Source organism: Pleurodeles waltl, chromosome 12 (assembly GCF_031143425.1).
Source record: "Pleurodeles waltl isolate 20211129_DDA chromosome 12, aPleWal1.hap1.20221129, whole genome shotgun sequence".
In the NCBI taxonomy this organism is placed as follows: Eukaryota; Metazoa; Chordata; class Amphibia; order Caudata; family Salamandridae; genus Pleurodeles; species Pleurodeles waltl.
Window position 1 is genome coordinate 82007662 of NC_090451.1, and position 24638 is coordinate 82032299.

A 24638-nucleotide genomic window follows, 5' to 3' on the forward strand; every position below is an offset into this window, starting at 1 on the left:
AGTTCCAATCCTTGTGTATAGAGACTCACAGTTTACCAGTACAATCTAGTCCCCTTGTAAGTCTGCGCTGCCGCTTGTACTTCCGGGGTCAGTTGAAACGGAGCACTCACAGTACTGAAAATAGAAAAGGAGGGCTTCATTGAGGCAAACACAGGCAAGTAACTGCGGCTGGTATGCTCGACTTGGTCATACCTTGTTTAGACAGTTTATACGAAGAAATTTCCTAACGCTGGCGTCTATTATTCCCTGAAGTGTGTTCGAATTTTAACTGCCGTTCACTTTGCTGTGTTTCGATTTCCTGGAGTATTAGCCTCGTGGAGAGTCTGTTTTTATGACGTATTTCCGGTGTGTTGTCTTTCTTCTATTTACATTATCTAGAATAAAGGTTATTTTCCTGAAGTTGGGATTGTTTTTCTTTCATTGACTTTTCTGTTTAGGTTTATATCATTGACTATCACTAATTTAATCTTTATTTCTTAGTGTTCCGAACCCGAGTGTATACGTTTTTGTTCGTTTCTGCTGTGTAATAAAGTTTTGGTTACGTTTTTGCCGCACATGCGCAGTGTAAACGCTTTCAGCGTTGCTGTTTCGGAGTTGGAGGCCTTTGGGGGCGTAGGAGGAGCGGTGAGTGGGGCAGTCTGATGATTAGATTGAAGATTGCCGTTACTAGTTGGAAAATTGGAAAATGCAGAGGGACGGGAAAAGAAAGGCAGCTTGTGATCCAGGCTATGAACGGGGATGAAGGATAGGGCGGCTTTTGGGGTGAAGCGATATCACCAAAGGTTCTTATGGGGGTGGACTCGAGCTGCTCTTCTAGGAAAGCGGGTTGGGACGTTTACTGGGATGGAGTATCAAATGCTGAGCTGCCTTACAGTTGTCAACAATAATGTAATGGGTCACGAAGTTGGGGGACCGTATATATTTGGTCAGGGATCGTATTGTAGCTATGTATACGGCTTATTACTTCATTGTGGGGCGCTATTAACCTACCCTGATTAATAGCAACTTAATCAACCAGAGTAGAGTGCATGATTGGATGGGTGTTGTCTTTGTTTTGAGTCTATAGGGGGATTGTTTTCATGTCGGTGGTGATGACTGAAGTGCGGTTGGGTGGTGATAGGTGCAAGCATATGAGAGAGAGAAATCCGCATATTATAATTGTAATAACACCCGGTCGGTGTTAAAAAAAAAAAAAAAAAAACGCTTGAATAAACTTACCCTTTGTTGTCTCTGGTCTAACCCAGCTCATGTTGTTTGTGATACTGGTAGTATGATCAAATACGCTTTTCTGAGCTTGAAATTCAAGACTCGCATCACACTTGCACACCCTTCAAAATTGATTAATAACTATTTGCATGTAAAGCAATCGCTGAACTTAGTAAACATCTAAATAAAATTTCTCCCGATGCACGTCACACTTAATACTTCAAATTCTTCTTAGCCACTTTACCTGGCAACATTTGCTGTTAATCAACCCGACGTCCTAACTCTGTGACTGCAGTTTGACGGTCGGGAGACATTAATACACATCCTCCTGTTTTTGCACAAAGAAAACAACCACTTGTGCATCAAATGACTCGTACCACTGTAACCGTTTTCAACCACAACTTGTTCCAAAGCGTTTTGCCTCAGAACGGACGCTCAAGTTCGTTTCAAGCTATATTTCGACTACCTGGAATGCAATGAGAATGCAAACCAAAGTTCCTGCCCCATGCTTTTGAGTAACTATGTCCTTATGTTTTCATTTACAGCTACTAGCGTTTTAATCTTTATTTGGCTCGATGAGTTATTAATAATAAAGGTTCAGGGTGTATGTCTTATCGTTTACACGTGTGTTCAGTACGCCAGTAGTAGCTTACTCTATATTTTTGGCGTGGTATGTTCCCTAACACAATGGAAATGCGTTTTTAGCCCATACCTTATTCCTGATTACGATTCTTAACATGAAATGAGTTGGTGAATTTACGTTATTGGAAATGCTGCTTTTTGTGTTTGACATTTGTGTTTTTAATATTACACTGTTGTAATTGCTATAATACTTATGGTAAATATGCAAATATCACGCTGTAATTGTAATAATGGCTAAAACATATTAGCAGCTTAAGAGCACTGGCACAGCCGTACCGGTATTGGGGCGGGGTGTGCGTGAATCCAATGAAAATTTAGGATAATCAGAGGGTCCGGTAATTCATATGGCTGGCACAGATGTGATCAAATGAGTAAAAAAGGTGCCAGCAGTGCAATAATGGGAATTAGTGACATGAGCAGTAGTCGTGCCTTGTTTCTTATTTTTAGTGCTGCATACTTCCAGCTGCTGAATGAATATACTTAAGAAAGTGGATGGAAGCACAGTCAAGGCTGGAAAGATGATAAAAAATGAGTGGTCAGCAAACGATTGGCGGGGTGGGTTAGCATCCACTGCTTGGGGGTATTGAATGCTCTTTAGTACTGTTGATAAACTTTGAGTCTAGCGGGGCGTGGCAGAGGTATAAAAGTATATCTGATACTGCCTGAGAATAACCTTGGCAGGTAGCATGGGCATGCTGTACTCGGCTAGTGTGAGTTGTTCTACCACTGAGAGGCTGGAGTTATATGTTTATTTGTTAATGAGGGGCGTACAGACGCAGCCCTGTCCTCACGTTTATTTTCCAGCAGTACACATCATATGCGAAGGGTATTTAGGGCTGTTGGTTTGGGATAGGTTAGGATAATCTCCCAAAGAGAGGATGATGTTGGTTGGGATGTCTCTTAAAGTGTAGGTGGGTGACAGTGCCCATGAATTGCATATGTTTTCTTGCTTTTTACAGATGTGATGGTTTTCCCCTCACACCCACTCCCCCCCCTCCCCCGTGATGCTTCCTCATTCGCATCCCCACCCCCTACACTCACCCCAGCCCTCCAAGCTCATTTCTAAAAGTATAGGAATATGTACATTTGTTGTCAGGTTTGATTAAAGAGCAGACTTTATAATTTTTGTTTAATCATTTGCCTCTAGCATGTTGCATGAAAGCCCAGGCCTTGGTATTGAAAGGTAGCATTTAGAGAGCTTGGAGGTGGGGGGGGGGGGGGGGGGGGCTGTTGCATTCCCGCAGAAAGGTGAATCTTCTCCCACCCCAAATGCGCATTAATCCGCTACAAGGACTCTGCAGCACACCATATATCAGGAGTATTTGTTCCAATACGTAGCCCTGTGGTAAGCAAAAGCCAAGCAGTTTCATTTACATTATTACCTTTCTCCTGATATCTGTTGTGCTCTTTGAAGTATACAGCTGTGTTGTCTTAAAGCCGGATCACCTGTATCAGACGTTTTACGTGGGTCAGTGTTACCTAGTCAGTGTGTTGTAATTTGTGTTTTCCAGCACCCAGTATTAATGTCTACTTAGTACTCCGTAGAAGTGACGTTCTCTTTTGCCGTTGTGGACCGAATATGGTCCCAAATCAGTTATTTCAAATTGCAGTCTGAAGTCTTAGAAAATGCTTGTTTTCATAGGTAACGATAGTAACCAACAAAAACTGGACTAAATCTGTGAGTTGCTGTGAGCACCACGATAAGTAGGTAGGCGTAAACGAGTCCACATTGTTGCAGTTTATGCAGCTCTTCACTCACCAAGTGATGACTGGAGGAATACATGTTCATTTGTCAGGCCCTTGGCCTGAAGACTGACAAGAACAGGCTTTTTGTAATTGTATGGTGGAGATGAGCAAGACTGAGTAACAATAACAGCCATGCAAGCGAGGTCTACCTTTGTTTGAATGGAATTGTGGGCAAAATCTAGAGAACCTCCCTTTTGCATGCCATGTGGGCAATAATCTGGAGCAAATAATCACTTACTGTTCTTCAAATACCCTGTGTCCTTTTTCCACACCTTGCTGTTAGGTGGGCGCGTGATGCCCTCTATATCCGCCTGTTATCCGTCCATTGCTTGTGCAGAGTCCTGCCTCTTTCTCCATCATGTGGTGACTTTTACCACCTCAACCACATTCTGCAGTGCTGCACCCCAGCCCTCCTCCGGTCCACCCCTATTAAACAATACTTTTTTAGGTCAAGCGCGCAAAGGATCTGCCATGTTGTAATCTATCTGTAGGGTTTTAACCACACCCATCACTATCACTCGTTCATGGGCGTGCCTTTCAAAAAACCTTTATCATCGTTGGTAAATGCTTTACGTTTGTCCGTCCTTGGGGCGGCTTTGTTACCTCCTTGGCCATGGATCCTGTTACATAGATAATTGAACAATTGCCGATACGTTTGACTGTTAGCAAACTTATTTTTCCTTTTGTGTTTCTCCTTTGCGCTCACGCTCAAGACGGCCGTGGTGCTTTGAATTAGCTCGCTTATGTCAACTGTTTGGCTTTTCATTTTCAATTTATGTAGCAAGAGAAGTCCAGTTAGGAATTCCCAACGCTAATATCTCTAACTTGAGCAAACAAAATACTTATTGCATGTCAAATGCTTGTTGATATAGTGATTCATGCTATACGTTTGCTGTTTTCATGCACTATAAGTAACAAACTTTAACATTGCTCAATTTCGATCATAGCTCTATTTTCACAACTTCAGAAGCACAGAGGGCAGGTTCTGCCTTTTAGGGATTTTAACTTATCATCACACTGGTTGTCAACAGAGAGTCTTAATGCACTAAGCCATCTTGTCTGTTTTTCTGATTTTGCCTCTTCGTTTTCCTGCTTTGTCTCCATAGGCCACATATAATAGCTCTGGAATGTCCAGTTGTCATCTATGATAAGTCACAAGCTCTCCTGCTGTTCCGAGAGGTATCTGATCTTGCATACCTCTCCCATTTCATGTGCGTAATTATCTGCATCCTTATTTATCCCTCTTAATAGGTTTGTTTTTTCTACATCTTCTAGTATTTCTGCCTCTCTCCGACCCGTAAACGTTTTTCCCCTTTCACCGAGGTTTCCAGTTTCATCTCTACTTCTGTGCCTTTGCCCTAAACCAGACCTCTGCACTTCCTAGGTATACACTATCAGTAACTTATTTTTTATTGAACTCTTCTTTGATTTCAAAGTGCTGTAAATAACCAATGTTATTGATGCACAAATTAATGTTAATCCATTTACTGGCCTCTGAATGCCGAAAGACATTGTCTGTGTGCTAGGATTTCAGTCCTGACCTTACAAGTTATTAGCACTAAGTCTCAACTCAGTAAGCCATCATGGCAGTTTTCGATTTTTTTCATCTTCCCTTTCCTACCTTGTCTCACTGGATCACAGGCAAAAGCTCTCATCGCTCCCTTTCTCCTCCTGTTCAGTCACTTGCCTTCCCTCTGGCTACATTCTTTTTATTTAGAACTTGTACATCCCTGCTTACCGCCTGTAGAGACTTCTGAGTGTTTATCTGCAAGCATCCTCTAGTATGTCTGCTTGTGCCCATGCCACTGCTCTTCCTTTTCACCAGAGTTTCCAATTTATTTTGCACCCCTGAGCTAGGCTTCTGCTACTTCAGTTAATCTCGCACTAATAATTTATTTTTATATATATAGTACTTCATTTTCTTCTGTTTTTAGCTCTAACAGATCTTACTATTGCTCAATTAATACTACTCCATTTGCCAGCCCTAGAAGGAGGCAAAGCGGAACCTACGTTGCCAGGATCTGAACTTGTAGTTCAGATCCAGTTGTTGGTAGTAAGTCTTAAAGTACTAAGCCATCTAGCTGACTTGTTGATTCTGCCTCATCCTTTTTAGGTCGAGAGTAAGCGTACAACCTCTTGTAAACTTCTTCTATGGGCTTTCAGGTATTTCATTTGTTAGTTTCAGTGCCATTTAAAAATCCTTGCTTGCTAGTGGTTAGTCATGCCTCTTTGTCCCTCCTTATGTGTGGGAGCAGGGCCCAACTACTGTAGAATTACGCTTTGTCCTGTTTATCTGGCCTGTAGGGGACTTTTTTTAAACTTTTTTTTTTTAACTTTGTTTCCTGCTTCTGTCTAGTTCTTGCAGTCAGAACACTCTGCTGTTCCGGTACTGGGACCTCGGGCACTGCTCCATCAGTGCACCTCAGTTCACAGACTCCGAGCCCCTTAGCCATGCCAGAACCCCACACACTGTCTGCCAGAGCACCGCAGTTCTTACTATCAGTACACTTTGCTGTTCCAGTACTGGGACCTCGGGTGCAGCTCCATCAGGGCACCTCAGTTCTACCCCAGCAAGGTCACTTCCTTTCCTGTACTGGGACCCCGCTCACATACAGTTCCATTACAGCAGCTCATTTCTAATATTCAGTCCCACTGCCAAGCCAATACTTGACCCAAAAGAGCAAAACACAGCTCAGCCAGTGCACCTCAAGTCTAACATCCAACACCACTGTTGATGGGAACCACCACAGCTCTGCAGAATACATCAATTCTAACATTCAGTGCACATTTCTTCTCAGTACTAAGGCTCACACACTCCCTTCAGGACTCCTCACTTATGTGGTTCAGAGGCAGTGCCACTCCCATGCTGGGCCCCACCCTTAGCTTCACCAGGGCACCTCCATACTAACACTCGGACACACTGGCACGCCAATACTAGGTTCCACACATCGCTCCATTAACATACCTCACTTCTGACCTTGTGTTCCGGTTACTATTCCAGTACTGCAGCCCATCTACAACTCTGTCAGTGCATCTCAACCCTAACCTGCAGCTTCCCATTATTCCAATAGCAGGAATTACACAGTGCTCCGTTTCTCATTTCTCGCCCTCTGCCTTTCTGTTATTCCAGCACTGGGCCAGGACACAGCTCTATCTATGCCCCCAATTCTGATTTGAAGCACCCCAATATTGCTGTATTGGGGTTCACATACAACACTGCTAATGTACCTTCTCCTGTTCTGCAGTGCCCCCTGCTGTTCCACACTCTGACTTCTGTCTGAGGACGTGGGGTGGCAATTAAATCTATTCTTAGCTGCCATCTTTATTTGGAAGGGTCTGTTTCGCCTCTCACTCCATTCTTTCCTTTACTCTGTTTACTCTCAAGGTTATCTTTTTTCCCCCACTTTTCTCTTTCAAGGCCTTAAAATCCACATTCGCTCTTTCTTTCAACTGTTTATTTATACTCCTCCATTTTTGTAAAATTCACTTCTTCCTCTTGCTGCCTCTTCTTTCAAACTCACAAAAACTTGGTTATTTCTTTCCTTGTTTTGTTCCTCTTTTATCTTCATCAGGCGTTCAGTCTCACTATTTTTTATCTTCCCTTCATTCTTTCTTTTATTTGCTCTTTCCTTTGACCCAGTATACGTCCTTTCACTTTTTTTTTTTTAAAGATATTTCTTCCTTCCTTTCTCTGGTGTTTTTTCTTATCTTCATCTGTTAATTGACGTTTTACTATAAATTCCTCTTTTTCCCATCTGTATGTGGAAGCCACAAGTTACTTGTAGGGACCCGAAGTGTCAAAGTGGTTTTCCGATTCTGTCTCTGTGGGAAATGTCAGTACATACATGCCCTGCTCCTTCCGCTGCTTGTTTCTCTCACCATTTCTCTTTCTTTCTCTGATCTTTATTTTTCTCTTTCTTTTCACACTTCTTCATTAGTTTTCTCTTTTATCTTTTGTTCTCTAGCTACCTTCCCTTTTTTTCTTTTGTCTCACATGTTTACTCTAATTCTTCTCCTAGTTGTGTTTTAATTTCTCGTTCTTTCTTTCCCTTCTTTCATTTCTTTGCGACCCCCTTCTCTTTCTTCCTTGTGTCTGTTGTATTCCTTTTGATTCTCTTTTTCTGCCCCATTCCACTTTCTCTCCTGAGGCCGAGTTATCAATAAAGCAACAGGTGCAGTGGCACCGAGGCCCAGAGACCTACGGACTTCACTCAACTCTAATTACTGCAGTTTTTTCCTACCCAAATTCCAGTCAACCATTTTCCTTTCTTACTCCAGGGTCCATGTCACCATTACCACTCCACTTGTCCCTTCCATCTTTACTCCCTACTCCCTCTTTCCTTTCACCCTCCAATACGTCCCAAATTATATTTTTGTTATGAGCATTATACTCTAATGACAAAAGATTATTTCTGATAAAGGTTTATATGATAATTGTATATGGTTTAAGATAGAGAAAGAAGGTAAATGAAAGTGCTTTAGTTAAATGCTGGGCCACTGGAATTAAATGGCATGAAAAGACAAAATTATGAGGCAGGGTTGACCAGTTTATGTGGCAAAAAAAGTCCCAGTTATGAATTTACAATGCCAATAACACTAAATCAAGAAAACAAGAGACCTATTGCATCGCAAATGCTTGTTCTACCATGCCTTTGTGGGACACAAGCAACCCCTTGGTTTCTTCCTTTGTGTTGCAGTCCCGCGTTCCCTCTATCCGGAGATTATCTGACCACCTATACTTCTGTTTCCAGCACTCTCATTTGGGTGCCCTTCAGTTCTCTTGCAGCCTCTTTTACTTCCGCTATTTTTTTTGTTAACCAATGTTCCCTCTAATTTTTTTCCACTGTGTGCAGCAGTGTGAGGTCTCTGTGCGCTGCAGCCAAGGATGCGTGCACCAAGAAATTGACCATTCACGCGAACGCAGCACATAACTACCCAAATCTTTGGCATTAGCCTCTCCATACCACTAAAGCAAAAAAGGGATATTTGTATAAACATTACTCCATGCAATAGGGCATTACGGCAGTTTTGTGACCTGGTTGCACACCCCAAGGACATGACCTGTTAAGTGCCACCTACACCCCAGTTAGAGAAAACAGAAATCAGGAGGTTGAACCATTATGAAACTTTAATGAATACTCCCAGAGTGCTGGAGAGGGTCCAGCACATCAAATCCAGCCAGTTGTGTAATTATTTAACATTTACAATTTGATGAACACACTGCTGCCCCTGCCACGATACAGGCTGAGAAATGTTCCTACCCCACCCACACATGGACTGTAGGAGGAGCCGCATCATAGTTTAGACCAGTCAGGTGCCAACATTAGATGTGTGACATGTTTGTTTTTCTCGCCGGTCCTTGCCATTCTTCCACTGCTGATAAACTCGGTCTAAGTCAACTTTCCCATTTGAGAGGTAAGTCTTTGTCCTCATCAGCATATCTAGGTGACTCTCCTCTAGTCTGTTTCTTAATTTGGACTTGATTGAGTTCATGAGGCTGGATCCTCGTTCGCAGTCTGCACTTGAAGCCTGGAAAGTTGCACAGACATCAACAAGCTGAGATACAACACTATATTGTGCAGCATTCCGCAGAGTGAAATTCACCATGTCTTGAAAGGTCCTAAACAATCCGCTTTTTATATGCGCTGCCACCACATATTTATAATCTCTGTACTGGCGAGCAACATCATCAGGGGTGTCACAATCACCCAGGACCAAGACCTTCTTATACTTTTCAACAAGTCTTTGTACATTCTCAGTCCCAAAATCAAACTGTGATTGTGCTGTTACTGTATGGAAATCAAAGCTTGTCCATTCCTTCAATTCATCTTCTGGGAACCTTCTTTCCATGTGCTCACAAAGAAGTTTAATGAAAGATAACATCAGCTCACTGTTATACTCTCGGTCCTCTCTGCACAAAGCCATCAGATCTCTTACTCTGTTGCTCCAAAAGACAGTGTCGCCCAAGTACTGTTCCTTTATTTGGGTAATTTTTGCTCTTGCATACTGTACAGCTTCAACAGTGGTCAAAGCGCTTTTCTGAAACAACTTGCACAAAGATGCAAGTTCACCCAGAATGTCATTTAGTGCTACAAAGGAAATGTGGAAGTTTGAGTCAGATAGTTTTTTGTAGCAATATTTAGCAATTGGGTCATTCTCCTCAACTCGTTCATGATCATTGTATATGAGAGCAACCTCGTAATTACGCAAGAGTGCACCAACAGCAAAATGACTTGAAAGACACCGCACCTCATTGAGTGGCCGAAAGGAGACCGCTTCACATTCAGTGACCAAAGCAATTTCATCCAGCTTGGACTTCCTTAACGGAGAGCGGGAGAACACAGTGTAGACAGTCCTCAGTAATGTTTCCATTTCCCTGATCATCAGCACTTTTTTCCAGGCATCGTCAACTCCCAAATCTTCTCTGTGCGCAACACAGTACTGCTCAACTAGATGAGGAATGGATTGTTTGAGGCGGGCAGCAACACCATTGTTCTTTCCCAGCATCACTGATGCACCATCTGATGTGAACATTACCATTTTCATAAGATCCAGCTTATTGGCAGTGTAGAAGTCTTTTACAGCTATAGTGATAGCCTCCGCATTGCATGCACTCAGAGTTACAATTTCCCCCAAACACTGTTTTGTGCTCTGTTGATGTTACAGATCAGAACTTGAAGTAGAGGATGAGAATTTTTTTAACTGAAATATCTGTGCTCTCATCAATTATCAATGTGTGATACCGAGCACTGCTAAGTTCTGCCATGAAGTCAGAGCGTTGATGGCCTCCAAAAGCTCAAAGGCATAGTTCTTGCTCCTCCAGCTGTCTGGTATCTTCACATACAATGCAACGTGGTCATAGATGTCTTGAACAGATAACATTGACGTGTTCATTTTGACTGCTAGCAACACATTGTTGATGAGAATCTTTATCTCCTCAGGCAGGGATCTTTGCCGTTCAACCACTTGTAGTCTGTTTGTTCTGTCACTGGCGGTTTCCGTTAGCATGGTGTGCACTCCAAAACCCAGCCTGGCGGCAGCAGCACTTTTATTTCTCAGTGTCACCAAAGCAGATTCATGAACTTTGCTACATAGATGGCGTTTCAAGTAGTCCAGCTTCCAGCCATCACTCCATTTCTTCCCTGTAGAAAACTTCCCGGCAATCTCTGCTTCTGCACATACTTTGCAAATCAGGCCTACTTCTGGATTGTATAGAAATAGCTCTCCAAGTTGTACGCAAACCTTGCTCCAGGGTGTCTCAGTCTCCACAATTTCTTTCAGCCATTTTTCTTTGAACACAAGGCAACATTTCTTCCTTTGTGGTGAAGCACTGCTCTCTGCAGAAGTGACAGCTTTGCGCTTGAACATTTTGGTGGCAATCAGTCTGAGCCTACTGTTCCGCAAAGCCTACAAAAAAAAGGGGGACATTATTTAAAGTGAGGAACATTAATTAAAGTTGTTTTTTATGCTATTGAATGCAATCTTCCAGACAAGACTGAGCTATCTCTTGGAAAATGTAGCAACTAGCAAGTAATTACCTGGGCCTTTCTGTTTGATCTCACACCTGCCTGTATATGTAACACTGTCTAAGATCTCTGCAATAGAAGAAAAAAAATGGTAACAGAACATACTTGTGTTCCAGTATTTCAGATGTACTACAGAGAAAAACTACTAAATAATTACCTGGTCTTTCTGCTTGTAGTCACGTCGGCCTTTTCTAACCATTGTTAGCACTGTCTAAGAAGCTTGCAAAACAAAGGGTTGAAGAATGTTGTAATTTTATAATGTACTAGGTGCATCACAAGTGAAATCTACCAAATAATTACCTTGTTTTTCTGCTTCCACTCACATGCGCCTTTTTGTAATATATAAGTAGCGCTGTTGGCGATGCCTGCAACAGAAGAAAAGGTGGGTAAGGTGGTTAAAGTAGGTTGTCCTATTCCACTGTACTAGGTGCACCACAATGAAAATCTGCTACATTATTACCTTGTCTTTCTGCCTCTACTCACGTGTGCCTGTTCAAAATTGTGTAGCAGGGTCTAAGATGCCTGTACAAGAGGAAAAAATGATTAAAGCACCTGGATGTTTCAATGTTTCAGTTGCACCATAAGGAAAAACTAGCAAATAATAACCTGCTCTTTTTGCTGCTACTCCAGTCTGCTCGTCCTCAGCTATGACCAGTACTGTCTGAGATGTTTGCAGCAAAAGAAAAGATGGATAACAGTTGGTTACAGCATGTTGTCATATTATAATGTGCCAGGTGACCCAGATGGGGTACCTATCAAATAATTACCTGGTCCTTATGCTTCTACACATGTCGGTCCATTCAAATCTATAACTTGCTCGGTCCGACAAACCTGTAATAGAAGCAAAGGTGTGGATCATGAACGTGATTTATGTAGAGACCCTTAATCCTACCTGGAACGTCTACAGAATTACCTGGTCTTCCGTGGTACTCATGCCTGCCCGTTCAAATCCAAATGTTGACCGGCTGTAATTGGAAAGAAGATATTTAGCATAGTACTAAAACCAGCAAAAACAGTGTCAAAAAAGTGGAGGGAGGCAGGCAAAAAGTTGTGGGATGACCACCCTAAGGCTGTCAGGTCTAACATGTATCTTTCCCCCTCCCCAAACTGAAAGTGGGGAGAGTTACCAAGCCCCCTGGGAGCTCTCAGCACTAAGGCGGAAGAATCTGGTCGATTGGGTTGGTTAATTTGATCATTACTTTTCCATTGTTTAAGTGTTATGGTAAGAGTGAGGCATTTAGTGGGGGAGAAGCAATTGTACTCCCACCAGGTATTATAAACATGGGGGTGAGAGTTATGTATGTTGTACAGTTGTTAGCCATGCGCCTATGTTAGGTGCATAGAAAATTAGATCTATAACCACGATTAGGATCGCTGGATGCACTAAGAGGACGTTAGATCTGGACTTCTTGTCGCCTGATTTTGACATTATGGAGCTAGGATAAATTGTTGCTTAGGTGAATGAGCCATGTTTGGAGAGCCAGTTTTAAAATGTGTCACATGAAAGCTTTGTGAATGAGCACTGATGGACCTGTTTGCCTGACAGGTTGTCATAGATGAAAATCAGTGATGATCTGCTTATAGATGAATTCACGGTGAACTTTTCATAACAGAAAAACGTTTTTTTTTTTTGGGGGGGGTGGTGTGTCGAGGGAGTGCTTACTGACTGAGATGACACTGAGGCAGGTTACCATTAACACCAATAGGTTTGATGCCATTCATGATCTACTGGGATTGCAGGATTTTCCAAACAAAAAAGCTATGTTGAAAATATGTGCCCTGTAATTCATTGCTTTATTCTCTCAATAAGTGCTGATAACACTGAAAATCTAAATGCAGGAACGTGAAAAATTTTACCAATGTAGAGATCTGCTTTGGTGAGAATCAATGAAGTGTTTCATTCATAACACTTATGGAGCAGTCTTCACATCCATTAGTTATATGTGCTCTGGTGGGAAGTATCCACAAATATATGCAAATTAAAAAGATCAACCATATCTGATACAAAATGGTGAAAACACGCTCTTGGAATTCGAGCAAGTTGGCAGTTTATTAGACATCGACAAGTCTGATGGTCCTCTCCTGTTTTATGATAGTAGAAGGGGGACGATGTGGGAAGGGGATCGCTGTGGCCAGGTTTCATTCAGGAAGAGCAGGTCTGGTTTGCAAGATTTTGGTGGCATGTCTGGTGAGCGAGCAAGAGTTGGGAAGGATGAAGGCTAGGGAGGGGTGAGTTCAGAGAGTGATGGGGTTGAGGTGAGGGTGGTCAGAGAAGGTGCAAGAGGTGCAGGAGAACACCCCTTCGATGTTGGCGGGCAAGGCTTGGCCACAATGTGGGGCAGAGCAATCGGCTCGAGAGCACAGAGAGACTGAAAGGTAGCAGCCATGGGGGGGGGGGTGTATACCAAGGGTCCTGGCCTGTGTGGGGCGTGGACGGGTGCAGAGGGCTTTGCCTTTCGCATGCCAGCAGCATGTCTACCATTAAACAGGGGCGGTAGATGGAGCTTTGCTAGAGGTGGGCGGGCTTAGCAGGTAGTGGAAAGCACAGGGGAGGCGATAGGAAAGGCCCCACTGAAGATAAAAGGGCACATGGGAGAGAAGACAGCGGGAAAGAGGAGAGCAGTAAAAAAAAGTCCAGAGAAATCTCGTGGAAAGAGACTAAAAAAAAGAGGCACCGAACAGAGGAAGACAGGAATTTGTGAGAGGAGTGAGAGATTGCCCAGAAAGTGGCAGAGAATTAATGTGAGGCGCTCAAGGGACGTCAAAGAATAAGTGAGAGTGAGTGCATAAAAGGCAACCGAAAGATTCAGAAATGCTCGAATAGAGGCTTGGAAATACAGAAATGCAAGAATGACAGTGCAGAAAGTGGCAGAGAAAGAAAGCCGGGTGCTAGAAGGAAGCTTATGGGGACTGTGGAGAGAAAAAGATGAAAGAGCCTAGAATAGCTGTAAAAACAGGAGCTCTAACGGCGCAGAGAGAGGGGCGATCCGAGTGGGGAGCCTTGAACAACACTAGAACTGGGCCCAAAAGGGCTATGCCTGTATGGAGTACTGGGCACAGGTAAGCAGGCAGGCGCTACTGCCAAGGTGACCACGCATGCAAATACACTTACCTGCTTTAATCAGGTGCTTCCTTTGTCTGCAGTGATCTGTCCTCGGATGGCCACACTGTTGTTTTTCTTCCTGCTCGGCCACAAACAGTGACCCGTTATCGCGCTGCTTTTATTTTTAAAACGCAGCGCTGACGTCCTCTCTCCTGCATGATGCAGGCAGCGACGTGGCGTTGAAAACAACGTGCGAGCTGGTCAAAGGGGCCTGCGTGGTGGGGGAAGAAAGGATGCGCGTGCACCTTTCAGGGAACATTGCTGTTAACACTGCTGTTCCACTTTCACCAAAGTTTTCCATTTAATCAATGTCTGTGTGCCCCTTTCCCCGTACTATTTTCCTGCAACTCAGTTGTTCCTCATTTAACTCCTTTGATCTTGCTGCAAGCCTTTCTAGCTGTTTTTACGCCAGTATCCGTCTATCCCATCTCTTGCAACATGCCTGCTGGACAGTTAAAAAAGAGATGGTTTGGGTAACTGTTCTCGCCACCTCTATTTAATCTGGCTTTTTCTGGTCCACCTTAGTGCCATCGATGATGCCAATAATATTGCCATCACTGATGTAAGCATTATGCTGTTGCCATAGCCACTGCAGACCTGCACAGTTTACTGTTGTTCAGCTTTGGCTTTGTCCTCAATGGCTGGCTATTGTATTCCTTTGTGTAAATAGCCAGTTCCCACTTCTGCCTTACTGCAGTTGATGAACCCCAATCTCAGTTGAGTTAAGGCTGCCTTCTTTCATCAACTGATTTCTGATGCAGGCGTTTCTACAGCTGTGATGCTTTGTCCGTTCCTGCTGATTGCTAATCTTATGCCCTGGCTCCATGTATTCAGATTATGCCTATTAATGGTCTGGCATCCTTAAAATCCTATTTACACGTATTCATTCTTTAATGCAAGTTTGAAATATATATTTTTTCATAATTTTAAGTTTTTATAATTCTTGCAATCGCTCTCTGGGGCAGCTAATTCCTTAGAATGGGCCCTTTGCAAAGTAAAAAAATCGATGAATACCCCAGGTTTATCCCCGCTTCTGAAGGTAATAGTATGCAAATTCCTGTGGCCTATGGGGAACTGACTTTCAGAGATAGAATGGGCAACATGCTGGATAGAGTCTTCTTGCTATCGAAGAGTATTTTTGCTTTCAAATTGCACTTCACGAGCCCAAATTCTACAAGAGTTTGGGTTAACCTTGCAGCAATCGATATTAAAAGCCACGTTCCTAGCCTGTAGCCTAAGTACCATGCAGGCAAAGGGGCCCATGTTGAAAAACTCTATTTGGGAACTAATAAGTAATCTGGCAACAAATTGGCATACGTTTCTAAACCACCCTTTTGGAGGCCCTAGAAAAACATGCAAGCTGTACAAGCGGGTTGCTAGTTCCTGTGGTGGCTAAACTGCTCCTCAAATAAGATAGGCTAATATTGGCATAGTGTGACGTACAAGCCCTTAACGAAATTGGGGCACAGCAAACTGGCTTCTATACTTAACGACTCGGGATCCCTCCCATCTTACTTTTGTCTGCCTCTAAACTTAACCGTGAAACGACAGTTAATGGGCTTACGCTTCGGACTAGTCCTGCTGCAGTCCTACTGGTACGGTCGGAGAAGCCTGGGACACTGACAGGCGATGTCGCCTCTGCGCTAAGCTGGAGGAATCACTAACCCATGCGCTCTGTATCTGCGAGGAGCTGATCCCTTTAAGGAAGTTCTGGCTTCGACCACTCCGGCGCATTTTAAATGTCCAGACTTGCGGAGGTCTGTAGAAGCGCGCCCGAGAGGTGAATCTGCACAGTTGGCTGCCCTCTAGGGTGACCACCTGGCACTGAGGTAAATTATGGACAGGACTGTAAAAAATTCAGGGCAAAGGGTTAAAATTCAGGACAAAAATTCAAGAACAAACGTCAGTTTTACAGACACACCCAAGAGAGGCCATGCGTCACTATTTTGTCAGCACATTTATTTACTCTTTTTAACATAGCACAATTTATTCGCTGTGGTCTTTTTGTGATTGCCTCCTGGTATGCTACATTCAGGTGTCACATTACATCCTTGTTCAGTAGTAAATTAATCCCCTTCAGCACTGTGTCAAGGCCTTCACCCCTACCAAAATCTACCCAATCTTTCTTGAAGAGATAGAAACAGCAACATTTTGATTATGTTTCTGAACATTTTAAAACCCCTGGCAAACAGTTTGGGAAACATTAACGTAATTAACCATATGCTAGTTTAAACAAATTGAACAAAAATATCTGGCTCACCCTAACCGCCCAGGGGCTTTCAACCTAAAAAAATAATAATAATGAGGCAGGGCAGATGGTGTGGGCAACAGTCTCACTCCTGATGTCAGGATGTGAGGTACCCACAACTTGTCTGTAGTCTCACAGCACTATAGTGTATGTCTGGGACTCTACATTTATCTCAGAACTGGAAGCCTGGACTACCGAACAAAGATAATAAAAGAGGACGATGAAATCGAGATCAAATGGTAGATCCGTGGCAAGTGATTCAATGCCTTGTTGCTAAGAACTGGGTAAATAATGAAGAGAAGAAAAAGGTGGGACAAGTCCTAAAATCAGACAAGATGGGTCCACCAAGACTATCGGAAGGTATTGGGTACCTGGGGAGTTTTCTCTGCACACAGGAGAGAAACAGAAGAGGCACTCAAGTTGTTGAACAAGCAACACCCATCCACCTTGGCAAACTCCTCTTGTGCAATGGTCCGCTGTTCGTGCTTGTGAAGGGTGAGCAGGGGCCAGAACTCTTGCAAGGTTGTGCAAGGCAGTTGCCCGCTTTGTCCATGCCTTTAAATGGTTTTGAAATTCAGCAAAAGCCAAACTAGTGCTCTGGGTTTTCCCTAAGTGTCAAGTACATATAGAATCTTGAAAATATTTGGGATTTAAATTGCACAAACAAAAAGTAAAAATGTTAAAATGTAATTAGTGTTTCTTTAACATATGGCAGTGTTTTCCCATTTATATACAATTAGATCTCACGTTAAACTGGGAACTAGTTACCTTTTGATACCTAGTGATTAATATCTACTAGTCTCCCACTGATTTGCAGGATGGAAATCTCAGCAGAGTGACACGGTCCCTCCAAACCCAGTTTGCTTTTTGGTCTTCTCTTCTGCTTTCTGTAGAGGGCCACGTAGCACTAGTGAAGATTGTGTGCTACCCCAACGATAGTATTATTTTGCAAACTTTCTCCTGCTCGTCCTTCATTCCTTCTTCAGACATGCCACACATCTGATTTGGTCGCTGTGGCGCCGTCAGGTAGCTCTATCAACTGTAAAGCTACCTGTGACTGCAGGTGGATTAGGTCTTCTGGACTTAGAATGCTATTATTCAGCTGCAAAGGTCCAATGGGTGGCTGGCTGGCTTTCTGCCCACCTCCCTGCATGAGATGGGGTTTATCACTAAAGACTTTTAAGGAAGGCTTAATGCACTGCTCATTGTTTCCTACTGACCATTCTACAGATCACCATCCGGGGTTATCATGCACAGCTTTTTCTTGCCTGGCTAGAACCTTTAAACTCACTGACACGAAGAAAACTTGTGCTCCTGCACTATCTTTGCTAAGCCTTCCCACTCGCACAGGACGGCTGTGCTCAGAGCAACTCCATCAGTGGCATGCTGCAGGTGTCTTAAAATTGGGGGATTTGTTTCTGGACAGCGAGCTACTAAATTTCCAAACCCTTGTGGCAGACTACCATCTTCACCCCGGTCAACCCCTTACTTACAACCACCTTAAATACTCATTAAATGCCCTATTTCATGTCTGCCACCTAGCACTAAACCTACACGAGGTGTGCCAGAAGCTCTACACTATATGAACTGGTGGCAAACTGATAGATTGGGTGTACAGACCTTTCCTGCAACATGGAAACCACTCCAGGTCTTCTCGTCATACTACCTGGGAGATTGATGTGGCCAAATCTCTGCAAAATAAGGATTGGACTAAAATACTGGACTTTCTCCACAAAGTATCCCATGGCTGTCACCTTGTACATTCATAGAGCTTACTTGGGATTTAATTCCACCTGTAGCTTGCCATTGGCCTTGTGGTTTGTAACTCACATTTTGTTGCTTTCAATTTGCTGGCTTTATTTGTTTTAGGCTATACAGCTTGAGTTTGTCCCTTCCCTTGCCCAAACCTTATTTACAGTCCGAGTGCTCCCTTTCTGTAAACAGGCCTGTAAATCTTGTTCTTATCTCATCACATTTGCTGTGCATTCAAAGAACAAAGTCAAAAGCACTCTACAGCACTATACTCTACTCTTCACCACTCTACGCCACTGCACTCTCTGCCATGCGAGTCTACTCTGCTGCACTCTATGCCACTGCACCACTCTACACTACTGCACGCTCTGCCACTCTATTGTATGCACTCTATTCCACTGCACTCTGTGCCACTCTACTCTGCCCCACACCACTCCATGCCACTGTACCCTAAACCACTGCATTCTACGCCAATGCCCTCTAAACAACTGCATTGTACCCCACTGCACTGTACTCTGCACCACTACGCCACTGCTCCTATGCCACTCTACTCCACACCACTATGCCACAAACTAATAGCCATGAACAACAGCCACTCTGGTTTATAACATGGCTAAAACACATTGGCAAAGCCAATAACTCTTGAGTAGAGACCTACTGGCTTTGCCAGTGTTTGTTAGTACTTGGAGGTTCAGAGATCCCTGAAAGAACCGTGAATGTGTAAGTCCTTATTTTAAACATGCATTTGACACCTCGTCCGGGGTAGTAAGCGCTATAAAAATACAATCACATCATAATATAGGCTGCTATAAAATGTGCAAATACATTTTGGTTAAATAAAACAAGTGACTATCAAATACAGATTTGAATAATAAATAGTTTATACCTAGTACTAACATTTTTTATAACACTCCTTTAAAACCACTCACTCCACAGCTCTCCTTGGAACACCCTTAAGGTAATTCTCTAAAAGAAAATATATTTGTCATCAGAAAGCTTCAAGTGACTCCTTTTGATTAAAGTCATTGCAGGTTTTTAAGCCCCTTTGCATTTGCAGATTTACCAGTTGCCCACATTTGCATTTCTTTAGGGAGGGAGACACCCTGGCAAGAAGGCCTTTTCTTATCTGTCTGCCCCTCCTTCTATATGGCCTGTATGCGTTTGTTTAGTTCCCGTTAACCTTGACGAAGCTCAAAGTGCTCCCAGTGACTCGTGTAAGCGGCTACTCGGATATAGCGCCTAGTTGCTAGAGTTTGTGTTTTCAGAGTGTTCAGGTGGGAATAGTTTGGGTTATTATGCCCTAGGTTGAAAGATGTCATCCAGACATGTTGCTGATCTTAAGTATGGGTGCAGCAGAGGCACAGTAGAGTTTACATACGCTTTCCTATCCAAGTAGGTGGTTACTTAATTTGTTCTGCCTGGGGTTTATTGAATAGGATCTTTGGGAAGTGGTTCCATACATTGCGTAAACTTTGTTGAATTAATCCAAAAGTGCATTCACTTGGGAGGTTTTGGGCAAGGGAATGCATGAGTGGGAGAGTTGCAGAGGCAGGCTAGTAGAGTTTTTTTCTGTTGAGGTCTTTAATTAAATGAACCATTTAGGTATTGTCATAACTGCATTGTGTATAGGCATTGGGACCGTGCTGATACCAGTTTTACAGGATAACTAGATACATGTTTTGATATATATATATAAGTGACTCCTTTTGATTAAAGTCATTGCAGGTTTTTAAGCCCCTTTGCATTTGCAGATTTACCAGTTGCCCACATTTGCATTTCTTTAGGGAGGGAGACACCCTGGCAAGAAGGCCTTTTCTTATCTGTCTGCCCCTCCCTCCCTCCCTCAGAGTACACAAGACTCCAGCTAAGGAAACCGATCTGCCCATAGTTTCGCCCTGCCATCCATTAACCTTTTGGTGAAAGGCTAAAATGATGGACAAATGCCGTCTGTTAAGCCTTTCATCACGGACAACGAACTGAAGGATTTACGGACGGGTGGTCACCCTACTGCCCTCTGTGAAATTCATGAACACTGCAGTTGCTCTGTTGTCCTCTCGGCAGCCACCTGAGACTGCTCGTGTGTGGAATTCTTCCTACTCATAAGGGCTAATTTGTCAGCGCCGAGAAAACTTGCCCTTTAATCCCTCTCCCACCCGCTCCATAACAGTAATAGTGTGGGTGTGAGGGGGAATCTGAGGTTGGGGGGAAACAGCCCGTTCACTAGCATTTTCCTTCGATTTTGACACATTATCCATTGTATTACTTCTCAGCTAATGCTTTGTTTATGTGCATTTTACCCTTATTTATTGGTGTCCTTTTTACCCTGTGCGGAGGCTTTAGCGTGTAATGGTTTTCACTAATCGTACAATAAAATAAATAAAAATAAAATAATGCAAGTTTGACATACATATTTTCTTTATAATCAGTCTGTGGTGGCGGTAAGGCTCTACATTTTTGCCCATGCTGATCTTCACACCCTGCGGCTGGGGCTGTGTGTGCAGTTCGCAGGGCTCCTGGATGCCACGAGGCTAGGTGGGCTGGGTAAGGTAAATGGTCTGTTTGCAAACCTTAGGGGAGTACAGATTACAAAGGGGTTACGGAAGAGCGAGTATTCTGTGATGAAAGAGGGGCGGCCAGAGGAGCCTGTGGGGAGAGCGAGGCGGATATAACCCTCCGCTAAGAGGGCACAGAACTATAGTAAAAGTGGACCGAGGGCACGAGCCTGTCGCGAGGGCGGGGAGCGGGTTGTATAGTGAGAGGGGAAGGAAGTGTGTGTTCGTAGAGATCTATGTATTCCTGTGGATTGAGCGCGAGCCTCTGTGTGGCAAGGGAATGTTGGACACGATCTTGAAGTGTATGAAGTCCAGCTTGTAGGAGAGCAGAGTGACTGATCCAGTGACCGGTAAGCGGAAGTGGTAAGGCCAATGGTTTATTGCTTATAGTACGAAAATAGTGTTGAAGGTGATGGGCTGCTTTCAGAGAAAGCAAGCGTGCAGCTGCGGGGAGGGCGGGTTTATCTTGCAGGTACTGGCTCGTCCGAGGGGTTGATGGGGTATGTGGGATAAGTAGATTTCTTTACCGGGCCAGAAGGTCACTGTAGAACTTTGCACGGGGGGAGTGGGGGGAGACTTCTGATTTTTACTTTACAATTGTATGTGTATCTTCAAGGATCTCATACAGCAATATGCTGCAGCACAAACAAATGTGATTGGCTGACAGAATCACACTTGCCGCAGTGCACTTGAACACGTTCAACCCATGGCATATTCCCCAGTGCTGCACTGACGCGCATCCCAAAGGCACTTTCTCTTCACTGTGTACCTGTGATGCAGATCATCTTTTGTGACTTTCTGAGAATCATCCTGTGCACGGCTGTTTCCCTGTACCTTGTAGAAGAGATATATATAGGCACTGGGGTGTATGTTGGACACTGTGGAAACAGATGTCTTAGCGTTTCAGTCGTGATATTTTTTGTTTAAATGTGATCAACAGAACTGGAAGTACCTCAGTACAAATAAAAACCTACAATGGATTAGCTGCTCACTCACTTATATGACAACACTGAGAGTTTCCATGTCTGAGAGTTTGTGGTTCTGTGCGCCCAGATATTGGGTCCCTCTACATGCGTTCGCTAAACAAAAGCCCTCCCGGTTGTCTCTATTTTGCCGTAAGTATAAATTAAGAAATTAATGGAATTGATTGAATGGATATGATTCAAATTAGGATTGAGGAACTAAGTTTCTTATTTCTGGATCCAGTCTTGCTAGAAGCTCACCCTTGCATCCTGGTGGGAAAAGAGGAAAATGGTGCTTCAGTAACACGTCGGTCAGAATTTCAAGTTTCTTCTTCCTTAAAGTTTTATTTTTCATTCAAATTGTCAGTAAGAGCATGTTTTAATTATACAGTATTAATGTGCGAACGTGAGCCATGATTAAATTAGCATCAAAAACACTTGTACATTTTCAGATCATAATTTTTGTTACTCAAACCTCCCTCTCTGTCTCTTCAGGCTTCCGGTTTTAACCTGCTGAAGTTAGGAACAGATCACCATGGACTTCCAGCATCGGCCGGGGGGGAAGACCGGGAGCGGGGGGGTTGCTTCCTCCTCCGAAAGCAACCGGGACCGTCGCGAGAGGCTCCGGCAGCTTGCTTTAGAGACCATCGACATAAACAAGGTGACTTAAAAGTAATCCATAGATGGCTTCAGACCGTCTCCAACTCTTCCCCCACTGATGTATTTATTCTGCAAAAAATGTCAAGTTATTCTGTCAACAGAGAGATTCTGTAGAACCTGATCGTCAGATCTTGTGGTTCATTAATTCTTACACTCTACAACTGATCGCCTTTCTATATGGCCTGTATGCGTTTGTTTAGTTCCCGTTAACCTTGACGAAGCTCAAAGTGCTCCCAGTGACTCGTGTAAGCGGCTTCTCGGATATAGCGCCTAGTTGCTAGAGTTTGTGTTTTCAGTGTTCAGGTGGGAATAGTTTGGGTTATTATGCCCTAGGTTGAAAGATGTCATCCAGACATGTTGCTGATCTTAAGTATGGGTGCAGCAGAGGCACAGTAGAGTTTACATACGCTTTCCTATCCAAGTAGGTGGTTACTTCATTTGTTCTGCCTGGGGTTTATTGAATAGGATCTTTGGGAAGTGGTTCCATACATTGCGTAAACTTTGTTGAATTAATCCAAAAGTGCATTCACTTGGGAGGTTTTGGGCAAGGGAATGCATGAGTGGGAGAGTTGCAGAGGCAGGCTAGTAGAGTTTTTTTCTGTTGAGGTCTTTAATTAAATGAACCATTTAGGTATTGTCATAACTGCATTGTGTATAGGCATTGGGACCGTGCTGCTACCAGTTTTACAGGATAACTAGATAAATGTTTTGATATATATATATATCTATCCATTTTTTTTTTTTTTTTTGTGAGGAAGAGCCAAACACATAGTATTGATGGGAACTGCAGTGCTGTGTTAACGGGCTCACTGCACAGGCCCATCTTGCCAGCACTTAAAAAGCCTTTAAAAATATGATTGAGGGAGAGCGCGAGCGCTGTCCAAGTGCTTGCTTCTTTTTATAACTTGATAATTGGCACTCGATTTAGTGAAGAGATGTTGGCCAAGTGGGTGCCTTGTCAGACTTGAGTACGGCGCCACAATACTGCAGATCTCTGTGAATAATGTGCTTCAGACCAGCATTTCTGATAACTTTTTTTCAACAAGGTATTTGTTAACATCCTATGTCATTATTGCCTTTTTATTAAACTGCTCAATAACCTACTCTTCTTCCTCCTCAGGATCCCTATTTTATGAAAAATCACTTGGGCTCCTACGAGTGCAAGCTGTGTCTAACGCTCCACAATAATGAGGTAAGTCCCAGGTCTGTGCGGCTCCTCCTGGGACGCAGGGCCTTCAGTCTTTGCTAGATTGTGTTCCTTTGAACGTATGTGCTGCGGGATTGAGTTAACGACCAGTACTTGTAGCATGCACCAGCTCGTGCAGACGGAGAGGGCATTGCCGTAGCCCTGAGCATAGGCACTGCCTGCCGGTGTAACGGGACCGAATGCTCATCTCAATGCTGCCTTATTATGATCAGAGGGAGCTCCTGTTTATCAGTGATGGACAACAAGCGCCAGGGCCTACACTGAAGCCAGGCCATTTTAGGCACGGGGGGGGGGGGGGGGAGAGACGAGACTATCTCTTGAGGCAAACGTGAGCCAGCGTCCGAATGTCATGCTTTCCTGTGAAAATTCGACACATTCTAATTAATCTGAAGCTTCTAAAACTCTTAAAAAAAAAAAAAAAACAGTGTTGCACTACTTTGTGAAAGTTAATTTCGTGAGGTATTGAAGCTCTTAAAAATATCAGATCTTTTGAACATTGATTTATATTCTGGATTTAAAGGAAAATTCATTTTTTTCTCTGTGTGATTGTGGTGCTTAGAAGGCCAAAGTAAATGACCGCTTTCCACACAAACGCCCCCTCCGTAGCAGCCCTTTACCATCTCACCTGTGAAGTCACCTTGGTGAAGCGCTTACAGTGGTCTGCGCAGGTCTCTAGCTGTGTCCGTGCACCGACAACTCTTTATACCTCTTAGTTGTGTTCTTCCTGGCCTTGGCTGCTCTCCTCTCATCCCCCATGGAAATGAAAGAGCAGCTGAGGTGGCCATGAGTGTTTGATGGCGGTCTCTGGCGGAGATATAAAGCCATTTGGCTTCTGCGGCCTGTCCCCTTGTTGCTGTTTTTTTCCAAACCCCCGTGCTGTCGTATGTCTGTTTTACTTTTATTGTTTATGGTAGATGCCAACAGTTTTATAAAGGGGGTCCCTTGGTTTCTGGTCTTTTGTTTCCTTTCCCTGCCTGCCCCTGCTGCGTGGTGTGTTCCCATGATAAGCAGCAGGCGGGCACCGTGCACAGACC

General features: G+C 43.6%; 1 protein-coding gene across 2 annotated transcripts in view; it reads left to right on the forward strand.

Annotated features, from left to right (window-relative positions):
* The first annotated feature begins 55 nt into the window (after nt 1-55).
* SF3A2 (splicing factor 3a subunit 2) overlaps nt 56-24638 on the forward strand; it is a 31876-nt gene continuing 7293 nt past the window's right edge. The window contains exons 1-3 of one of the 2 annotated variants that reach the window (XM_069216295.1): nt 56-154; nt 22233-22398; nt 23518-23589. In XM_069216295.1, the coding sequence (XP_069072396.1) occupies nt 22273-22398; nt 23518-23589 (198 nt within the window). In that variant the 5' untranslated portion in view covers nt 56-154; nt 22233-22272. Of the gene's footprint in view, nt 155-508; nt 625-22232; nt 22399-23517; nt 23590-24638 lie in introns of those variants that run through there. The other variant, XM_069216294.1, reaches the window with a different exon arrangement.